The sequence below is a fragment of the Vespa crabro genome, chromosome 2 (genome assembly GCF_910589235.1).
Source record: "Vespa crabro chromosome 2, iyVesCrab1.2, whole genome shotgun sequence".
Lineage (NCBI taxonomy): Eukaryota > Metazoa > Arthropoda > Insecta > Hymenoptera > Vespidae > Vespa > Vespa crabro.
In genome coordinates this window covers 4267198-4288546 of record NC_060956.1, presented here as the reverse complement: position 1 = coordinate 4288546, position 21349 = coordinate 4267198, and the positions used below count along the sequence as shown (strand labels likewise).

Sequence of the window (21349 nt, the reverse complement as noted above, 5' to 3'; positions counted from 1 at the left end):
TATTGTATGCATATAGATATTATATATACATACATATATATATATATATTTTTTTTTTTTTTTATTTTTATCTTATAAAGCAATATGCATTTATACTATCGCATATAAGAAAATAGTTTCACTGAATGACTTTTTAAATTTATGCGCCATAATAATAGTATTGAATCACGTAGTATGGTCCTGATGTAGTTTATGTTGGCACGTTTGACACGTCAAATTAAACGTAAATATGAACGGTCAGTTACTGGTAGGTTGTGTTAAATAACATTGATATTTTTTGCGTACCTTATGTAAACATTCATTTCATTGCTATTTAGTTTCGTTAAAAGTGTCGTCTTGTTCGGTCGAAATCATGAATCGGGGTGGGTCGTCGAAGTCTACTCAACATAACCTCCATGCAATGCCGTACAGCGTTGTAGAAAATGATCTTTACAAATGTGTATGATAATTACTTGCGTTTATAACTAATTGATTGATTTGTCTATTTTTTTAATATTCTCTGGTCATTGTTATCAATAATTTTGTAAATAATGTTTTGATAACTTTTTTCATAAGGATGTCTTAATGTTTGATAGTTGGGTTTATGATAATAATATACAATTATTTTTCAAACATAATTTAATATTATAATAGTGGATATGTATTAAACTACTAACTAAATTGTTTGTAGTTAAAGTGAATCTTACTATATAAACTATGTTTCATCAATAGTATTCCTATACTTAAAAATTATCATTTCAGGAACCAACGCTATATACCGTTAAAGGTATGGCTATTCTTGATAATGATGGCAACAGAATTCTTGCTAAATATTATGATAAAAATATATTCCCAACACCAAAAGAACAGAAAGCATTTGAAAAGAATCTTTTCAATAAAACTCACAGAGCCAATGCCGAAATTATTATGCTGGATGGTTTAACATGTGTTTATAGAAGCAATGTAGATTTATTTTTCTATGTAATGGGAAGTTCTCATGAAAATGAGGTAAATAACATTTTTTATAGAAATAATTTTATTTTTTTAAGTAAAATAATTTTCATTAATAACAAAAAACATGTTCTAGTTGATTCTGATGAGCGTTCTCAATTGTTTATATGATTCTGTAAGTCAGATTCTTAGAAAGAATGTTGAGAAAAGAGCAGTTTTAGACAGCTTAGATATAGTAATGCTAGCAATGGATGAAATTTGTGATGGAGGGTACGTATATAAAAATTGATTTTTTTTGTAACTTGATAATGTGTCTAAAATATAGATTTTTTAAAGGATTATTTTAGATGCTGATGCTACTAGTGTTGTCCAAAGGGTAGCACTAAGAACCGACGATATACCACTTGGAGAGCAAACAGTTGCACAGGTAATACTCAATTGTGTGTTTCATTCATTTAAACGAATTAACAAATGTTAGATATATCTTCGTTAACCTAGAGGATAGAAATATTTCCGATTTCTTTATTTTGTGTTCACGCATCGTTCTTCCTTCTTCGAACAGTCCCTGATTGTAAGTCTTCAGTAATTCTTGGGAATAATTGGGTTATAGCATTTCTTTCTTCCTGGTACATTTCATTATTTTTTAAGTCTTCTCTTTTGTTCTAGGTATTGCAATCGGCAAAGGAGCAGCTAAAGTGGTCGTTATTAAAATAAATTTTTTGTATACTTTATTGGAATATTATTTTTACAGTCATAAAAATTGTATAAATATTATCACAAAATGCTATTGCACATTATAAGAACAACCATAAATAAATGACCAACTTGGTTCCGTTATCCGGTCTTTATGTTTTTTAAACTAAATCGATATTCTAAAACTGACTAAATAAGAGAGTACTATTTTATTTACATATACATAAATATTGAACGAAAGTAAATATTAAATTTCAATTAAATTTCTTTATCTCTCATTCAATTCCTGATACAATTATATTTTCAAACAAAAATTTCAATCTTCATGAAAAAATGATTTTTATATGCACTAGATAAATTTAGAATTTCCTTTGACAAAGATAAATGTCATGAATGAGGCATTTGAAAATCCTTTATAAATAGATAAAGAATATCATACTTTGAATAATCCCATGCTCCACCACGGATGTTCGCATAATTGAGATACAACTGTAAAAGCGTAGACTCTTGCAAAAGAGAAGCGCACGAATTTTTCCGTAATCTCGGGGGAAATCTAAAGATTGATGCAAGGATGGCAGGAGGGGTATGGAAACATATATAGAAGGTTCTTCGTAGAGAAGCCGAAGGACATTGGCCGGTTATTTGGAGTCATGTGACACGGCTGGTGTCGATTCGATCGTACCCGTTGGTTACTCTTTCATCGGGTTCTTCCACGCTGGGAATTTTAGATTTGATTACGGAACACGCTAGCTTCTCTAACATTCCGTTCACCCTCCCCTTTTTCCCTCTCCTTTTTCCTCTTCGTCTTCCTCCCCCTTTACCGAGCAAACTCTCGGCAATCTCTCGTTTTCACCCCTCCCTTTACCCCTACTACCTACCAGCCGCTACCAGAGAAACACAAACACAAATACCAGTATCAGCACCGGCACCCTTTTGCCATCGACGATGAAAAACTCTTGTTGTACGATCGCGACGGAATTATTGGCCGGCCGAGCTTATTTATGGCGTTCATTTTCCTGGAGATTGCAAGAGAGTCGAGCGCGAGCACACCTCGTCTCTACCCATTGCTCACTTTTTTTGTGTTTTTTTCCAATGGCCCGTCGATGCCGCGATTTATAGCCATGTCACCTGAAAGACAAACAGGACGTTGATAGCGACGACATTCTGACACGAAGCGTATTCGATTTCCATCCCTTCTCCTCACTCTTACGAGATAACTCGTTAATTTGAAATTCGTTCCTGGAACTTCATCGGATATAAATATATTTAGAGAAAGACGAATGATAGATAGGATTTTATCTTGGCGAGAAGGACGAGAGGAAGAAGAGAATAATAATGTTTAGAAACGTTCGCACTCTTGCACACTCTTGGAATGTAATGGATACCCTTCACACACAGAATCTCTCCCTCGCATGGAATCGTTCTCGTAAATCAATAAACCCCGTATACACGCTAGAGAGCCTGTAAAATGGAATCGCTTCTAACATCTTGCGGCTACCAGTGGTCCAGGTGGCTGGCGAAAGCAATTAAACGTATAAACGGTGGAAATTAGCCGCAAGAATTGGCCTCGGTTAGATTCAGGAGAAGCACACCACATGAATAGATACGGGAGCATCAGGGCCATTTAACACGATGACACCCTATTTACCACCCCCGCAGAAAAGACGACTGGATGGACGCTAGGAAAGCCTTTCAGCCCATATGTCAGCACATGATCGTGCTTCGATGGTGGGTGTTTGGTATTAATCGCTGTACCGTACGTATGAGACCATTCATTTATGCTTTACAAAACTATTCCAAGCAAAATTGAACTGCTTTCAAATCTAATTTTTCAAATCTTTTAAACCATTAGGGAATCTTTAGAAGCTCACAGAAAGTTTAGTTATATTAGCTCTAATGTAACAAAATTATTTCACCTCTCGAATGAAAATAAGAAAGCGAATAATTGATCGCTCAGTAACCTATTAGAAAGTCCATTTTAAGGGATCGTCCTTGTCAAAAATATAAGTAATGTCCACTGAAGCTTATGTTACAATGAAACTTCTCTCTCATTCACACTCATAAAACCGCAACGAAACGTATTTACAGAAGATGGTCGGTCAGTTTCCTATTTTAACTTCACAGGAAGCACGTATTTTTACGATTTTCTGGGCATAAATCAAAGAATCCGATAGAATTTGAGTTAACCATTTGATTTTTTTATTCTTTTTTTTCCTATAATGGGTTAAATTTATTTATTGAATTACGATTGTAATTCGTTTCTTATTTTTTTTTCTTTTTTTGTCATTTTTTTGTCTCTTTTTTTTTTCTTGTAGAGGTATTAATGAATAAAAATTTCCGTTTCTGGTCGTTTTTTGACTTTTCCTCATAATTTGACAAAATTTCTCTCCTTCGTGAATTGTATCCGTACCCATAAAAATATGATTGATAATAATGCAGCGTTAAAATGAAAGTTTACAGGGAAGAGCATAAAAGAATATGGTCTTTCACATAGTTTATACCTAAGAAAGTTGGGTCATCTTTAAGCACCACTCGCAATCTTCGTCGGTAAACAGCGCTTCGTAAATTATAGAAAGAACGTCTTTATGTTGACGTTTTCACTGTATTGGTTTGTGTTTGGAATATCCGTTGTATTAGGCATATTAGGTAGAAGTATCCCTGGATACTTCTTGCTACATTGTGTTACTAATTCAGGTATAAGGGATAGTTTATATACCATTTTAATCCATAATATATTGTCATGTGGAACACATGTTTGTCCGTCGATGAATATGAATCATCATTTTTCCTATTTTCTGATTCTTTCAATAGTAGTACAAATATCGCTATTTAATTAATTTTCGAAACAAAGTTACATTCTTATACAAAGCATGGATTTGCTTTATAAAATTTATCCATAAGTTCAACTCATACGATCAGATCAGATTCCCTGAAACATATTTCATTTTTCTAGGACGAAAAATTACGTAAAGCTATTTTTCCATTTACTATGTTCATGTGAATTGATTTATTCGATAATTTCTAGAGATACGTGGGTTAGAAAAGAGATGGCAAATTTAAGTAGGGACGGAATCGTGCAACCTTTATCTTTCGATAAAAGCCACACGAAGGGATGGAGAGAGTTTAGGTCTTCGTAGCAGAACTGTAATAGTCAAAATGGCGGCAGCATAGTCTTATCGCCCGTTCAAGAGCAAGCGAACCAACCCAATTGCATTGGGTGGCAGCCAATACGGCGGCTCTCGTCAGCGATATCATCGCTCTCTTCTTCGACCCTCTTCTACCTTCGCATTTTGCGAGAAATTCTCTTCCCCTTCTGCTTTAAGTGACTCAACAGATTTGTCTTACAATCAAATATCACTTTTATTTCGATAAAAGGATTAATTTGAAAGTCGTCATTTTTCAATGACAATTGTGTTTTTTAATTAATCTCTATGCCAATATAATGATATACGTTTAGAATTGCTAAAACATAACATGATAGAAGAATTAATGTTCTCTTTAATCAAATTTGTTTGATTTAAAAAAAAAAGAAAAGATATCAATAAGATTAGAGACGTCTAACAGAACAAGTCATTTTTGAAAATGGATCCTTTATGAACAGAAGATATAACACAGTATATACTCCCAGCGAAGCTGAGATGAGATAGTGCTCTCTCCTTATTTATGGCGAAGCACGATAATAACGCGGATGATGGGACTCCCCGTCGTTGAGCGAGTATATCGGACGTAACCATGGCGACCGCGCAGAGGCCATATTGGTCCTTCGCCAGCTATCGATAATAGGAAAGATAAGGGGTGGTCCTGGGAACTCGGACTATACTTTATCGTTTCCTAAATGGTTACCAGTAGGGATCGGAGAAATTTTTCGTACCAGTTAGGATCGTCCTTTGCAAAGTGCCGATCTTTATTTCCCCTCAGATCAAATTCCTCTTCGAATCAGATTCGACATTATAATCGAGAATATTCTCATGGTGATACTACTCTTTTCTTCGAAAATGGTGGAAGAACGGAGCAACGAGGTAGCTGTCTGTGTGCTGCCACACGCCATTACACGAAATAAATGCGAGTTAATTAAAGGGCGGAAGTAATTACTTGCAAATAAATCGTAGCCGTTAATTCGTTATAGCGCAGTCAAGTCTGCACTTCTCTCTTCGTATCGTATCACGTATCCAACCCCAAACTACCCTCTTTCGCCTCGTCTCACCGTCCGTCGACGCGTACACGAGGATGGGGATTTGCGAGAACGACGCCGATCCCGTGCTACGTTCGCATAATTGGCTTTGAGCGTCGCCACCTGCGACCACGACGATGCTCCATCCTTCCTTCCTTTTATCCTTTCTTAACTTTATCTTCGCTTGCGAGATCCTTACACTATTTTTCTCTGATGTCTATTCGCTCGATGTAATGGATTAAATGAACATAATTATTTCTGTTGTTAAAGAAAAAAAAGATTTTAAATGATGATTATTTTTTATATATTTAGAAGATAATTTCAAGAAAGATAAGGAAATGTATATTTTCTGTAGTTAACTCTTCAGTTGATTATTGAAGATTATACAAATTTGATGGAATTACGTGGTTCACCTTGCACGATCATGAAACGTATATACAGCTATGTTACGATATTTACATTGATCTATCTATACTATCCTTAAGAGTGTGTCTCGAGAATTATAATGATTGCCGTTAAAGGAGTAGAATGGGTTAAACAAATTATATTGATATTCACATAAGAAATTATTAAGATCAATTCGATCGGGTTTTTTTCGAAAAGAAATTGTAAAGATTCATTGTTGTCAAGACATTGTCCTAATGTTTATTATCGACATAATAAATACCCCAGGATACGATGACTCTGGGAAACTTCGAAACTGATGTCCTACTGATACTTTTTGTTCTCTTTCGAAGTCGTCTTTTCTAACAAACTCGATTCTCTTCTTTGTGTTTTAAAAGACAGCATTTCTTCTCTTTAAACTCTATGTGCAAATATTATGTCAAGGACATTGAACACGTTGTCGAGCATAATTCTTAGCAAAAATTTCAGCGATTCGACACGTAGGGAGGATGCAACGTCCTCGACCCGAATGAGAATATTTCACGGGCAATCTACGTTTGACAAACATTTCTTATTACAATTTTCATCTCTGAAGCTTACTTACATTTTAGACAAAATGCATTTTTAATTGTTTAACCATTTGACAAAATCAGCTCAAACCAATTTCTATATAATAATTTGTTCAATGACAATGGATATTATTATAAGCTGATTTGTTAATTTCTTAATAAATTCATAACAATAACAGTTACAGAATCAAAAGTTTAATCTTATGAGATTTGTCCTTGAAAAATGTTTTTACACTTAGAAAAAAACTTTTGTTAACAAAGAAACTGTGTCGTCAACAGTGTTTCGTTAAAAACATAAATCTTTTCTATTAGTTTACTTTATCTAGGGGACTTGGTCAATATTGTCGAATATTTAGTAGGCTTCCCGCAGTGTGGCACGCGCCACACTTTAGTTTAGTATCTATCCATTTTGCTTCCTTCACTTTCTTTCTCTCTTTATATTACAACATTGATTGGCTTTGTGCGAATGGACTACTGTTAGCCTTGACCGATATTCTTCTTATACATTTTATTCTTACAAATTTACTTCTTATACAAGTTTCTAATGCATTTTCGATGAAATTTTCGTTTGTTTTCATAGTTCGTATACAATAATAATTTAATAAAATATTTGTCAAGTTATTGTTTTATATGAAAAAAAAAAGAAGAAAGTATACATTTCTTTTTAAAACATTCATTTAGAATGGAATATTTCAGGTTATTTTTTTTTCTTTCTTTCAACTGCCAAGGATCCAAGATATGATTAATTTTCGACATTGAAGAAGAACTTACGGTAAAGAATGACATTCACGTATTTCAATCTTTCGACGAATTCATAGGCGGAGTCATAAAAAAATGTCCGTTTCGATGATATATACATAGATGGGAGATAGGTATCGTTGATAATGAAATAGTAGTACTAGCACTGGATAAAACTTCGGTGACTTTAGTTTGATTAAAACATCGAAGAGATCGACGGGTGGATTTATGGATGTAAGAATAGATTTCATGCATATAACCGGTGACCGCAAAGTACACACAGTTTTATGGATTGTCAAAAATATTAACTCGAAAATTTCAAGGTTAGACTTTCGATTTTAAAACTGTTTCTCTAGGTCAGTGATGGTTTGAACTTTCGTTATAAAGTAACTTTCTGCGATGGAAACTTACAGATAGAGAGTATTGTGCAACGTTTATTTACAGTAACAGAAAATCATTGAAAACGCTGGGAAATTCAAATTCAACTTACAAATTGATATTACTTTATTTCCAAGTAATTTTAATGGATACAAATTATATTTCACTCGTTAAGAAGAGAAATTTATCAGTTCAAATGTGTTTAGTATAATTTAATAATGGTCGATTAATTGACGATCAAGTAGTCGCGATTGAGGACAAGCATCCATTTGGCAATGTTTCCACTTTTTTTATAACAACGAAAACTTATAGATACAGAAAATAATTTAATTAATTGGATTATATAGCATTTTGTTGGAACGTAAAAAATTCTATCATTGATTTACGGTAGAATCGAAAGAAATGTCACGTGTACGATCGTTTACGTAACGTGATAAAGAAAATCGTGAGAACCATCGAGTAAGGTCAACGCGAGACGACGATTTTCTAGGGAATAATTTATTTAGCGGTGGCACGATTTACGAGGCTAGATATTGGATAATGAATCAGGTCTCCCTTGATGGAATTAACTTGCCTATGGCTCGACAGTGCACCGCCTCTTCTTTAACCTTTATTAGCTTCTGACGAAGAGCATGTGAAATCTACTTTCTTTCGTTTTACTGCAGACTTACATCCTGATGGAATCTCTTGCTTCTTTTCTATGACCGTCGTTTTTTCCTTTCTCTCTTTTTCTCTCTCTCCATATGTGTGTGTGTCTATAATATATTGTATGCGCTTATGTGTCTATGTGTGTGTACATTATATTGTACGCGCGTGTGTGTATGTGTATGTGTACAATATATCGTACGCGCGCGCGCTCTTATGTACAATATATTGTACACGCGTGTGTGTGTGTATATGTGTGTACAATATATAGTACATGTCTCTCTCTCTCTCTCTCTCTCTCTCTCTCTCTCTCTCTCGGTGTGTGTGTATGTGTGTGCGCGCGCGTTTGTGGGTAAGTATATATGAGTATGTGATATAAATTACTGGTGATTTGAAATCGAAAGTAAAATTTATTACAAGTAATTTGTTATCGTACTTAACCCCTTGACATATAAATAAAACAGAATTTAACGCGCCCGAAAAATACTACAGTATATCCTTTTCTTAAAGTGGATTTATTTTAAACAAAACAGAAGCGTCATTTATTTCATGTGCCATTGTAGACTTTGACGTCTCCGAGACGTCAGGAACGGTCTCCGGTGGATGCCGGACAGTACATTATTAAATTATTCAATTATTTCACTCGTGTGTCGATTCTGTTTTGTTTAAAATGAACCCATTTTAGGAAAAGGATATATGCTGCAGTATTTTTCGGGCGCGTTAAATTCCATTTTATTTGTATGTTAAGAGGTTAATAAAACATTATAACTCACATTTGCTTCTCATGCGAAATTAGTCGACTGACTGTAGACCAGTTTTCCCACACTGTTCGATATGTCGATATAAATTAATTCCCACAGTCGATACGCGTAGCACCGATTATCGGCCATCGAAGTAAGGACTACTTTCGATTTATAGAAAGGAAGAAAGAAAATCTCCAAGATATCGTAGAATCAGTTACGGTTCCTGCTACGAGTGTTACACATTTCATTTACTACACTTTATTTATGAGCTCTCGCTTTGTTACCAATTTTACTCGGGCCGAAAATTCGCAATGCCTCCGGTTTATGAGAGAAATATTGTCCTACAAGAGATCATACGGCCGATTAAGTATGGGGGATCTATGCGTGAAATTGATTCGTCGAATAAATGCAGGTTCCATACCGTCGAATTCTTCGTTGCATTTATTGGGATAATGTGCAATATTTTCGTGATATCAGATAGTCCATTTTTTTTTTTAGGGGATGGGGGAGAACTTATGTATTCTATAGGATTATCATATTATATCTGTAGTATTCTCGTAAAATTAGATTATTTATATTTTTTTTGGAACAATTCTTCTGTGCTTTTTAACAAGGAGCAAGAAAAAAGTTTGGCAAGAAAAGCAGCAAGGATTGCAAAAAGTCATGTCAACCATAGGAACAAAAGTCATTTCAACCATAGCAAGAAAAAAGTTTGACAAGAAAAGCAGTAAGGATTGCAAAAAGTTATGTCAACCATAGGAACAAAAGACCCTTACATTAAAAAAACGAGATCTTCCTCGCTACAGGAATAATCGTTTTTGATATTATTTACAGAAAACACGGTGTCTTTTTTAAGGACAAGAAAGGATCGTCATGGACGAATATTTTCTGGAAGGAAGATCGTAAAAATCCTAAAATGCTTTTCTTATCCTTTTTCTTTTCTTCTCTTGTGTTTTCTTTTTTTTTTCCTTTTCTCGTTCATGATTCAAGACCGACGGCAGTAAATTTTTTTTTCGATCGGAAAACATTTCCTCTTTCGTTGCCTTGTATAATTGGTACAAAAACCGGAGCAAAAAAAGAAGAGCTACCCTTTTACAAAAAATATACAAAAAAAGCAAACGGTCCGAGTAGCAAAATGGAGACAACAAAAAAAAAGTATGTCTCCAAAAAGGATTGACTCTTTTCAAAGATGTTTAACGAATGCTCAGTGCGTTAGTTTTCTCTTTTTTTCTTCTTAAGCAACTCGTAAAATCATATTTTTCTCACAATCTTTTTTATTCTTCTTCGTCTTCGTCTTCTTCGTCTTCGTCTTCTTCTTCTTCTTTTCCTCTTTATTAGATTTAACAAAGAATATATCTGTTTAGAACTTATGAATCTTTGCATTTTCCGTCTTTATGACAGTAGTTATTTGTATTATGTCTTTTATTATTTATCACATAATATTTATATTTTAAATTTCTAATATAAGAATATTTTATAAAACTATATTAATTATGTGGAAATGATAGAATGCTAATAATGTCAAGATAGAATGATTTTTATTTTAATTTATTAAAATATTTTATAAAAGAATAAACGAAAGTACATAATCGATTTGAAAATTAATTATAATCTGATATTATAATTATATTTTATAATGTAACTTTTTTGTCAAATTGATTATCTTTCTTTTCAGACGTTCATTATGTGAATGAATAAAAAATATTTAAAATTATAAAATTTGTATTACTCACAGAATTCTATATTATAGAATCTGGCAGTAATTTTCTCGAAGAATGAAAGAATTTTGTTTCCGTATTTTCAACAGTTTTTAATTATCTGAAGTTTCGTTCTTACTTAAATATTCTTCAAATATTCTTTTTCACTTCGGTTGTCACTTTCTTTTTTTCGATTTATTACGGTTCATACCATCCTTTCTGTTTATTGACCATTTCGTTGCTCGTTGCTCATTGATTATAAAAGTATTTATATTCACTTTTATTAAGTATCTACATTTAAATTCAATTAATAATCTTAAGTAATATGTATAACATTAATTAATGGATTAATATATTAACTGAATGGAGGTATATATGAAAAGGAGATTTGCGTGCAACGCTTTTGACAAATCTTTGACTAACAAATTTTTATTTTTACTGAAAAAACGGATAAATCTTCGATTTATTTGAAATATTTTGGGACTTTTGTTTTTAAAAAACGTAAATCGAATGTGAGAGTTTAGTAATGGGTGGTCTTTCGCTCGATCAGATGTAACCAAAAATTATCAGCATAATCCAATATGGTTCATTCTGCGAGTCATTTTTTTCTGTATCTAAAACAGAACAAAAAAAATAAAATTTGTAACTTAAATTAAAATAGAAATAATTTGAGTATCGTATGAGCTTATGATATTTACTAGTAAATTGTCACGAAAAGTAGTTAGGGAAAAACTCAATAGTCCTTTCGATAAGATAATGTAATTCCTCAATCGAATCTGATTTCTTTAGGCATATTCCTGGTAATTTGCTGAGATTTAAATCTGGGATATATAAGAGATATTAGATCAGCTTTTACAAAAGATTCGTCACTATTAACCCCTCGGTAGAAAATTGTCGAGGGTGAAATCGACAAGATAGAGGGATGATACTCGTATATATACTATCAATTGGATATTAATATTTCATAAAGTTGTTTGGTTCGGGTGAATGAAATAGTGAACAGATTCGAATGAGAGATCATTTTTATAACATTCTATATATCATTCTTTAGAAATGATTCTTATTTTCTCAGAGATAACAGTTGGGTAGATTGATTTAAAATTAATAACAAAATAGAAATCAACTGTAGTGAGGATCTATAAGTAATTATCAAATTAATTATAAAAAAATGGAATTAAAATAAATAAAAATTGTATAGGAATATTTCAAATAACATTAGTCTCTTTAATTATATTCTTAATTCTGTGTCTTGCACAGAATTGCTTATTATATTTTTTTATTTTATATTATATACAGATGATAAATAAATGAAATATTATGCTTCATATAAATAATTATAATCTATAAAATATATATACATGTTGACTTTTGTAATTATCACTTTTGTAATTATCACACTATATAATACATATAGAACCATACTCGCTTGTTTTGTGAGCCAAAACAATTCATAATTATTTTTAGATATATTTAATGTTATAAAATGCACCCTTTTACATTTCACAGTGGCCTTTTTCCGTCAATGTTTAATTCAAATGGATTAAATGTTTCTCGATTTGTTTTAATCCACCAACAATAAATGATATTTTTGTTTTAATGGCAATATATGCCATTAATTTTTTTTATAATCTATAGTGATATAATGCTCTAAACAAGTTCAATTTCGAAACTTATATTATAATATTATAATATATAAAAATAACTAAATATAAGATAGCAAGAAAATGGTTAATATAAGAAAGCTGCGCGGAAAATGACCATTATGTAATTCATCGTATAAATTTCATAAGTTTACGCCAGATCTGCCAAAATTATATAATTGTATATCATTTTCATTGTTTTGTGATATTAAAAAGAGAAATTCTATTGAATTAAACTCCTTCTTTGATTACTCTAATATAAGAGTCATTCACATTACTAAATAATATATTGATATAAGTATATATGTAAATATATATATATATATATCTTGTCTTTTTCACATTGTTTTTTTCACATTGATCTTGTATATCATTAATGTGATATTTAAAGGAATTAAAGAAAGATCCTTCAAATTTCTCAAATGATCCAATGTAATTATAAAACATGATAAAAGGAAGCATATGATTCGAGCCAACTTTACAAAATAAAAGAAAATTCAATCTTTTAATTTTAGCATTAAGTTGGAATAGAAGTTCGTAGCGTTTTAAGTCATGAATTTTTGTATATTAATTACATTATATACATATATACACATTAAATAAATATGTACATTCTTAAACATTTATATAATCAATATATAAACATATAAGTATATACATACCTATTTAATTTTGTTTCTACGTTTATTTGGTAATACGCTTATTAAACTAATAAAATGTTGACCAGAGAGTTCTGCTCGGAACTAATACTTAAATTATTAATTATATATATCATCCAGTTTATTTTACATATATATATATATATATATATATATATATATATATATATATATATATATATATATACATTTGCTACAATGTTCTAGCTGTTTCCTGCAACTAAACACATATAGGTATATTATGATAATGAAATATAATGGAAAATAAATCAGATAAAGAAGATAATGATGTAAAATAATTTAAGAAGTATTGCCTAAGTATTCTAGTTTTAGATTCGAAGGAACAATGATTCATCCTAAATTAACATATTACTTTATATCATCTTACAATTAAATACTGTTTTTATCGTATTTAATCATTTATTTTATTATAATTTTATTATAATTGCTTGACGTCCCTAATAAAAAATTGAATAAGTTAGTACTATTCAGCCACTGTTGATTAAACATGTGGAAAGTAAAACAAGAATACGATTATTATACAAACAATTTAGATTGACAATAGGAATTTTTCATCGATACGTGAGTAGTTGGGAACTAGTTGCGTGATGAGATTGATGTTTCGCTGTGGAATTACAATCGCAATCACTGGATGTTTCAGAATCTTGATTAAGTTTGGAAAGTATCGGATTTCTATAAGAGCTACCTGTCAAACCGTTGGTTAGTTCCGTAGCTGAATTTGACGTTGGCGTTGTCCTTAAAATGCTTCCTTCTGTGAGTGTTGCTACTGGACTTAATAACGGTGGCCTATAAGTAGCTGTTTCGTTAGCAGTCGTAGCTCCGTTGATTTGAAAGGCGGTACTGCCAACACTTGGAACGCCCAATCCGGTTAAATGGAGGGGAGGTAGGAGTGTATGGTGTATTAAATGGGAGTGAGTCGTAGGATAGGTTGCCGCAGTCCGCGGTTGTGGCCTGTGGAGGGAGGATGCTGAGGTGGTGGGACAAACTGTACTTGGATAGGGAGAATATCGAGTTGCTGCATAGTATGCTGCTGCCGCAGCAGCTGGATATGATGACGCTAAGTGCGTCGTTCCATGATATGTCGGTGGTAACGATCCCGTGGCTGCTGCGAACAAGCTGGCAGCTAACGTTGGATCATACATAGCGTATGGCCATGCCATCGCCATACGTTGACGTTTGTCTTTCATTCGACGATTTTGGAACCATACCTGAAATTATAGGAATATCTATTGCTTTTTCTTCTTTATTATTATTATTATTATTATTATTATTATTATTATTATTATTATTATTATTATTATTATTATTATTATTATTATTATTATTATTATTATTTGAATAAACATCAAATCAAAGCGGCAAACGTTTCCGTTATTTAGCACCTTGATTATTTCCATTCACATATGCTTTATTACCTTCGTAAAAGCACGAGTATCAAAATACTAAAAATTAAAAGATCCGTTAAACCCAAAGGAAGATCCGTAGATAGTCGCTAACGAACATGCTTAGCACCTTCAACCGCAATGAGCGGGCTTGGCATGCTTCCAAGATGAGAGGAAAATCATTGAAAGAAAGAGAAAAAGAGAGAATGCTACTGTTAATGTCTTAGTTTCCGGTGTGATCGACCCTTCGTTAGTTCATTTGACGGAGATAAATCTAACTATTTTTCATTTATCTGTAATATTATATTCATTTGAATTGATTAAAATAAGTACCTTCATTGTTATCGTTAAACAATTAAAAAAGTTCACGCGACTAAATGTCTTACTATTGTTTTCGATTGAATTCGATTATTTGATTTTTACAAAAGAACTTTCTCGTATCCAAGTATAAATGTGCAGATTGTTATACCAATCATATGTCTAGATATTGATCGAATTTATTAGAAACTTTACCAAAACATTATTTACACATCAACCTACAGTGACTGTAGAAAGTATTTGTACATTGATCAATTTGTGATTTTAATTAATGAAATAAGACTTCGTAAAATGTAGTAACTAATCTTTTATAAATAATAAATTGGTACATATTTCGCAAATCTCTATAGTGGATATAGTTAAAAAAACAAAAAAAAATTAGTTGTTCGTATAATTTACAAAATTAACAAAAAAAAAAAAAAGAAAAAAAATCGATGGAAATATGAAAGTAATAAGTATTCGTACGAGTTTTTATATATGCTAGTGTGTTTTGTTGTATTCTCGTATTATACGCAGTATGTTTTGGATCATTGTCTTGAATAAAATTAAAATTATTCTTTATACCGATTTTTTTCTACATTAATAAGACTGCATTTTAAAATGTCAATGTAAACCCTGTGATTCATTAGTCCATCTATAACTAATTTACATAATGTATATATACAAATTAATTTACACTATATTTTAACCAACACCAGTAGTACTCATAGAATTCTAAAATAGTGCAAAACTTCCGTCGTGTTTCATTGTAGGTAGTAAGTTCTCTAATTTTAGTTAATTTTTTTCCCTCCAAATAGTATTATGTCTATCAGACTTGAAAATCTCGTCTAAAACTCTTGTCTAAAAACTTTCCTCCTTAAACATCACTCTATTTTAATAGACCATTGGTGTGCTAATATTATTATTTGGAGATTACAATCTTTTTTTCCTATTCGCTTCACTTACAAAATATTTTTTACGGGTCACTCGACGGTGATACCCTTGACTTTGTATAAAGTTGCGCAACGTGGCTAATAGATACATCAATATCTAAATTATTTTTAATATGTTCAAATATTTTTATAGCACTTACTTTTAGATTTTGTTTTATCATTTTAATAACAACTTGTCTAGTATATTCATTAATTTTTCGTGGACGTTCACTTCTAGAATTATTTTGCAGCTTCTTTCTTAATCCGTATCTATCAATTATATTTGCTATGATAGATCTAGATCTGTTTATAATCCGCGAAATTTGTGATAAACTTTTACACTGATTGCACAAGTTAATAATAATTTTTCTTTATTTTATCTTAGTTTCCGTATGTACAATAATAATTTTCAATAATACAAAGTTTTGAACACTGCTGATTTTTATAACATTTCGAAATAGATTGACGAGGTCAATCATAAATAGAAAACAATAATGTGATATATTTATGTTATAAATGCTCTTTAAAACAGCTCGAAATAAAAACTACACGAATACTTATTACTTTCATATTTCTACTGAATTTTTGTTTTTCTTGCTAATTTAGTAAATTATACAAACAACGTGATCAATGTACGAATACTTTCTATACTCACCTTATATATAATTTGAAAGGAAATTCAAATAGGCCATATCTTTTTTTTGAAAACCAGAGATATTGTACGTGTCTAGAAGAAAAATATAGAAGAAAAATCTAGAAAAAAAATATTTAGATATATAGCATTATCTCTGAATGTAAAAGTGTTAAAATTATTGACTGATATCGAATCATTTGTTATACAATCATTATTGATTAATGAGGATTTTATTTGTTTTCAAATAAATTTACAAATGTACATTATATTTTAATCTTATAGTATCATAAAATATTCAATTATAATAACAAATCCTTTTTATAACTGAATATTTTATAAAAAATTACTAGTTATAAACGTTTAATAAGTACTTACAAGATGAAGTAAAATTATAATATATCTATCTGTTGTAAATATCTGTATGTTTCATCGTTTATATGGAGATCATTTAATAGTGAAAAAAAATCATTTCTTTGCAATAAGCTGTTTCTATATCTCTAATTTACATTATATAATACATTATATATTGATATCTCATAAATATTTTATTTAGAAACTTCGCAATTTTATTTAGAAAAGCTGTTGCTTTAATGACCATGATCAATGACCATGATTACCTCGTAACAACAAATAAGCATTACATGTGCTAATGAGGTCATTTCGTAAACTTGATTCTATTGTAAACTTGAGCGTAAATTTAATTCTATTGTAGGTTTTTTAGATTTGATAAGAAGTGTAATTTTAATTAAATGTGATTGTTTTTTTATTTATTTATCTATATAGATTTCCTGTTGATGAGTTATCATAATTTGTAGATGCAAACCTTAATTGTTGATTCTGGTAAATGTAATTGGGAAGCAAGTTCACATCTTCGTGGTCTGCTAACGTAGTTCTCACGATGAAATTCTTTTTCTAGTCGGGACAATTGTTCTCTAGTGAAAGCCGTTCTATATCTTCGAATATTGGGGTCCATAGAAGATAATGGTTGTTGAGTTAATTGATGATCGTCTGACGAGCTACTTCCTAACATCAAAAAAAAAAAATAGAATATCATTAATAAGATTTTTTTAAAGATAATAATTAACAAGATTTTTTATTTACTTAAAACTTTAATTAACAAATTAACAAATTCTAGTTTAGCTAGTTGAGATGTCTCTTTTAGAATGTATTAGTCTATATATTTCAAAAGTGTGAAACTATTAAACATACTATTTAAATGATACAGCAACTAAATAAATAAATGAGGCCAATTTTCATAAAAAAATGTTATTTATTAAAATAATTTTATAAAACAAAATACAAGTTTGTAAATTATTCTTTCTTGACAAAAAGATCGTTCGTAAACTATGATGCTTTCTCTCTCTCTCTCTCTCTCTCTCTCTCTGTTTCTCTCTTTCTTTCCTCTTTTAAGAAGAATTACTTTCTCTCTTTTCAGAAGATTTCTCATTGCAAAGCAAGTCAAGCAATTCAAATCTTAGAATTAATATACTGCTGTTTTCTATCGAGATCTATGCAAAAAAAAAATAAAGTCGATTTCTACGAAAGATTTATACACAAATAACATTTCTAATTTTTCCAACAGACATACAAGTACTACAATTTAGAAGAGATACATATTTTTACTAATATACGAACAATCTGTTTGAATAGGTCATAAACGATCATTGACCAAACAAATAGGAAGAACATACGGAGATTTTTATTAAGAATAAAGATATTAAATAAGAAACAAGGAAAAAGAGTGAGAAAAACTTACGAAATGTTATATGGAACAATTAAATATTACTTTTCAGAATAAATACGTTTTTGGAATATTTTATCGAACAAAAGCAGGTTATACTGATAATTCTATATTATATATATATCTAGAATATATATAATATATAAATAAAAATAGTATTCTGATTGTTTTTGTTTTCTTTTGTTGTATGTTGCAAGAAAAAACACGTTCTCAATCCATACTTATCTTGTGATAAACAATAACATAGAAAATAATCGATGGCAGCTATGCAATGAAAGAACATAAAAACATAATCAATTTTTGAAACCTTTATATTACCTTTTTCTGGTGTTTTTGATAGACTTCCTGGTGATGGGGTATGACGTGAACTGTGTGATGGACTATGAGGTGGACTATCAGACGAACGAAGTTGAAATTGTGTTGGAACAATATCGACGACAATGATCGTTTCGTCCTCGTTGTGATCTTTTTCTTGATCATCGAAATTCTGTTGAAATTCTTGCATTTCACCATTCGATTTTATTATTTTCGTAAAGAAATATGTTATTTTTCCACTTATCACTTTTTTCTCTGTTTTCTTAACACTTTTACAACTAATTTATTAATTTTTAACCATACAAAATGATTAAACTTTAATTTTAATTAAATTAATTTTCACAGTTTATGCTTATATATATATATATATATATATATATGTATATATATATATATGTTCATTCATTTATTTATTTATTTATATAACTATTATGCTCTTTATTAAAAAATCTCTCTCGATATTTTACGTCCATGGAAATATTCCTACAACATTTATATTTGTATTTTTTATCAATGCACTCACAATTATTATATTTTTATTTACTTTGTTTTTAACAACAGGCACTACAGGAAACAAAATTTTGGAATCATGAGTTCATCTTATACAATTCCATGGGTAACTGAAAGAAGGGACCAACCAACGAGTTTATATATTACGAACTAAAGCGCTACGACAAGGCCTGTCCTCTTCCCTGATTGGTCGATTCTGATCCACCTCCCCATTTGATATCACGTATCTTCCCCTCTTCTTGACTCCAGTTTACTCCCACCACTATAGGTTTTTCTTTATTTTTTTTTAGGATAATGCGGTTTAGGGTAATCCATCCAATTGGTTTTTCTAACGACCAAACTTTTTCGCGTATTCATTTTTATTAAATAATTCATTTAATGAAATTATTTCCTACATAGATTATTTATTATGTTTTATATCATTTAACTTCAACATTTATTAATTATTGGGTTGGCAACTAAGTGATTGCGGATTTTGTCATTTCCTTCTTATTTGAAATCCGCAATCACTTAGTTGCCAACCCAATAGTAATAGAATATATTAATTATAGTTAATTAAATGTAGAGCTAGAAAGAAGTTCTGCAGAAGGGATACGAATTTAATTAATCAGATTGGAAAGAGATGTCTTTTTTTTATATTCTGATCTGATGATAACGTCAATAATGAATAAGTATTTTTTTTTTTTGTAAACATAATAAATAGTAAATGCGTAATCAGATTTCCTATAAATCTTTTTTTCCTTATTAGATTATAACCATAAAAAAGAACAAATAAAAAACAAATAAAAAAAAAAAGATCCAGAAGGTCAACCATTGGAAATATACCGCCATAAAGAAAGAGAAAGAAAAAGAAAAGAAGAAGAAAAGAAAAGGAAAAAGGGAAAAATTGAGAGAAAAGAAAAAGGAACTTTCTCCCAAGTGAGAAGAGTCTACTTCATTTTTCCTATTTTACTTCTACCTTCTTCGAGAAATATTTTGCAAAGAATATCCTAATCTATATATAACATAATTCATGAAATATTATTTTCCTCAAAAATTTATTAATGAATTATTATTATTTAACTCGTCTTTTTCTTCTCGAATAACGAACATTATTACTTGTTAATATCACTATGAGCTAACTAATCGAGTAATAATCACCAAATTATGAAATATATATCTAACTAATACATTATCTTAATTAGTATCTTGATTAGTTTAAAATGGATAGTTAATACTGTTTAATATCATAAATAAGAAAAATGATGAAAAGAATATTTATAGAAAGCTATGTGAACATTAAAAAAATGTTGTTATCTTTATTGCCTTTTTGTCAGGAAGTCGAATGTTATATCGTATCGAACAATAAAGCCTATCCGGTAGATTTGAACGCGATTATACGATTGAAGAGCAGGTACGATAGATAATTGACGGGAACGGCCGAAGCAGATGCGGTCGCAATCATGCCGCTGATTAAACGGTTTGATTAAGCGTCTAATTTACTCGTGTGTACGATGTAACGTTGCTCTACGTTAAATCTATGCAGTTCAATACCTGGTAACATTCGCTAAGGTATATATGTATATGTATGCTCCCACACGGATATCCACGTGCCAGTATATAACAGTCCATAACGCGTAGCAATCGTACCATCCATGCGAAGCGATACATCGCAAACATTCGAATCCAATTCGAAGGTCTATTGTACGATTTTCGCACAAATGCTATCGTTAACTGTCTTTCAAACTTTTTAATGGCTTTGAAGTGATATATATCAAGTAAAGAAGAGATATCTATCTCACAAATAATCTCTCATTATAAATAGATAGTAAAATAAATACATTTGTGCATTCGATTGTTTTCAGGGAAAGCGATAGGTCTAAAAAAAAAAAAGAGAAAAGAAAGATTTTCAACTTTATCATAAAAACAAAATTTTCAAAATTCGTCTACAAATTATTTTTCCTTCTTCTTTTTCTATTTTAATCGATTATCAAGAAGATTATCCTCGGGACATCCATAAAACGATGTATTGTTGGATCCCACATTCAACAATGAAATATTCAACAATAGTGAAGGAAAAATAGAATTATTGCCTCAAGCAAGTGCGCATCTTCGTTGCTTCGCAATACACGATTGCCCTTTTTACACCAAATCATCACTTGTGATGAAAAGTGGATTTTGTATGATAATCGAAAAGGATCAAGCCAATGGGTAGGTAATAATGCACCCCCAGGACACACCCCGAAACCGAAATTTCATCAAAAAAAAATTATGGTCACCATATGGTGGAA

At 30.8% G+C, this 21349-nt stretch overlaps 2 protein-coding genes across 6 annotated transcripts; one reads left to right on the top strand and one right to left on the bottom strand.

The window, feature by feature from the left end:
* The first annotated feature begins 174 nt into the window (after positions 1–174).
* On the top strand, positions 175–1767 carry LOC124433041 (coatomer subunit zeta-1). 5 transcript variants are annotated; one of them, XM_046982545.1, is made up of 7 exons: positions 225–247; positions 318–439; positions 742–987; positions 1067–1200; positions 1267–1357; positions 1493–1501; positions 1597–1767. In XM_046982545.1, exons 2-7 carry the CDS (start codon positions 353–355, stop codon positions 1642–1644), a joined length of 615 nt encoding a protein of 204 aa, XP_046838501.1. In that variant the 5' UTR covers positions 225–247; positions 318–352; the 3' UTR covers positions 1645–1767. The 5 variants fall into 5 exon arrangements, with proteins under 5 accessions (XP_046838502.1, XP_046838503.1, XP_046838504.1 ...); XM_046982546.1 differs by lacking the exon at positions 318–439 and having other exon boundaries at positions 175–247; XM_046982548.1 differs by lacking the exon at positions 318–439 and having other exon boundaries at positions 212–236.
* A 9727-nt stretch (positions 1768–11494) lies between these two features.
* Positions 11495–18759, bottom strand: LOC124422071 (homeobox even-skipped homolog protein 2). Its single transcript, XM_046958002.1, has 4 exons — positions 18573–18759; positions 17337–17521; positions 13885–14476; positions 11495–11562 (listed from the first exon to the last, which is right to left on the bottom strand). The coding sequence occupies exons 1-4, from the start codon at positions 18757–18759 to the stop codon at positions 11495–11497; spliced, it is 1032 nt and encodes a 343-aa protein (XP_046813958.1).
* Positions 18760–21349: the final 2590 nt, after the last annotated feature.

Bases quoted from the DNA above. Each gene is read 5' to 3' on its own strand.
- LOC124433041 (XM_046982545.1), top strand. From the start codon at position 353: ATGAATCGGGGTGGGTCGTCGAAGTCTACTCAACATAACCTCCATGCA. The intron at 988-1,066 runs GTAAATAACATT...AACATGTTCTAG, and splicing joins GAAGTTCTCATGAAAATGAG to TTGATTCTGATGAGCGTTCT. The intron at 1,201-1,266 runs GTACGTATATAA...GATTTTTTAAAG, and splicing joins GATGAAATTTGTGATGGAGG to GATTATTTTAGATGCTGATG.
- LOC124422071 (XM_046958002.1), bottom strand. From the start codon at position 18,759: ATGCAAGAATTTCAACAGAATTTCGATGATCAAGAAAAAGATCACAAC. The intron at 17,522-18,572 runs GTAATATAAAGG...GTAGCTCGTCAG, and splicing joins ATCAAAAACACCAGAAAAAG to ACGATCATCAATTAACTCAA. The intron at 14,477-17,336 runs GTTTGCATCTAC...CTATAATTTCAG, and splicing joins TACCAGAATCAACAATTAAG to GTATGGTTCCAAAATCGTCG.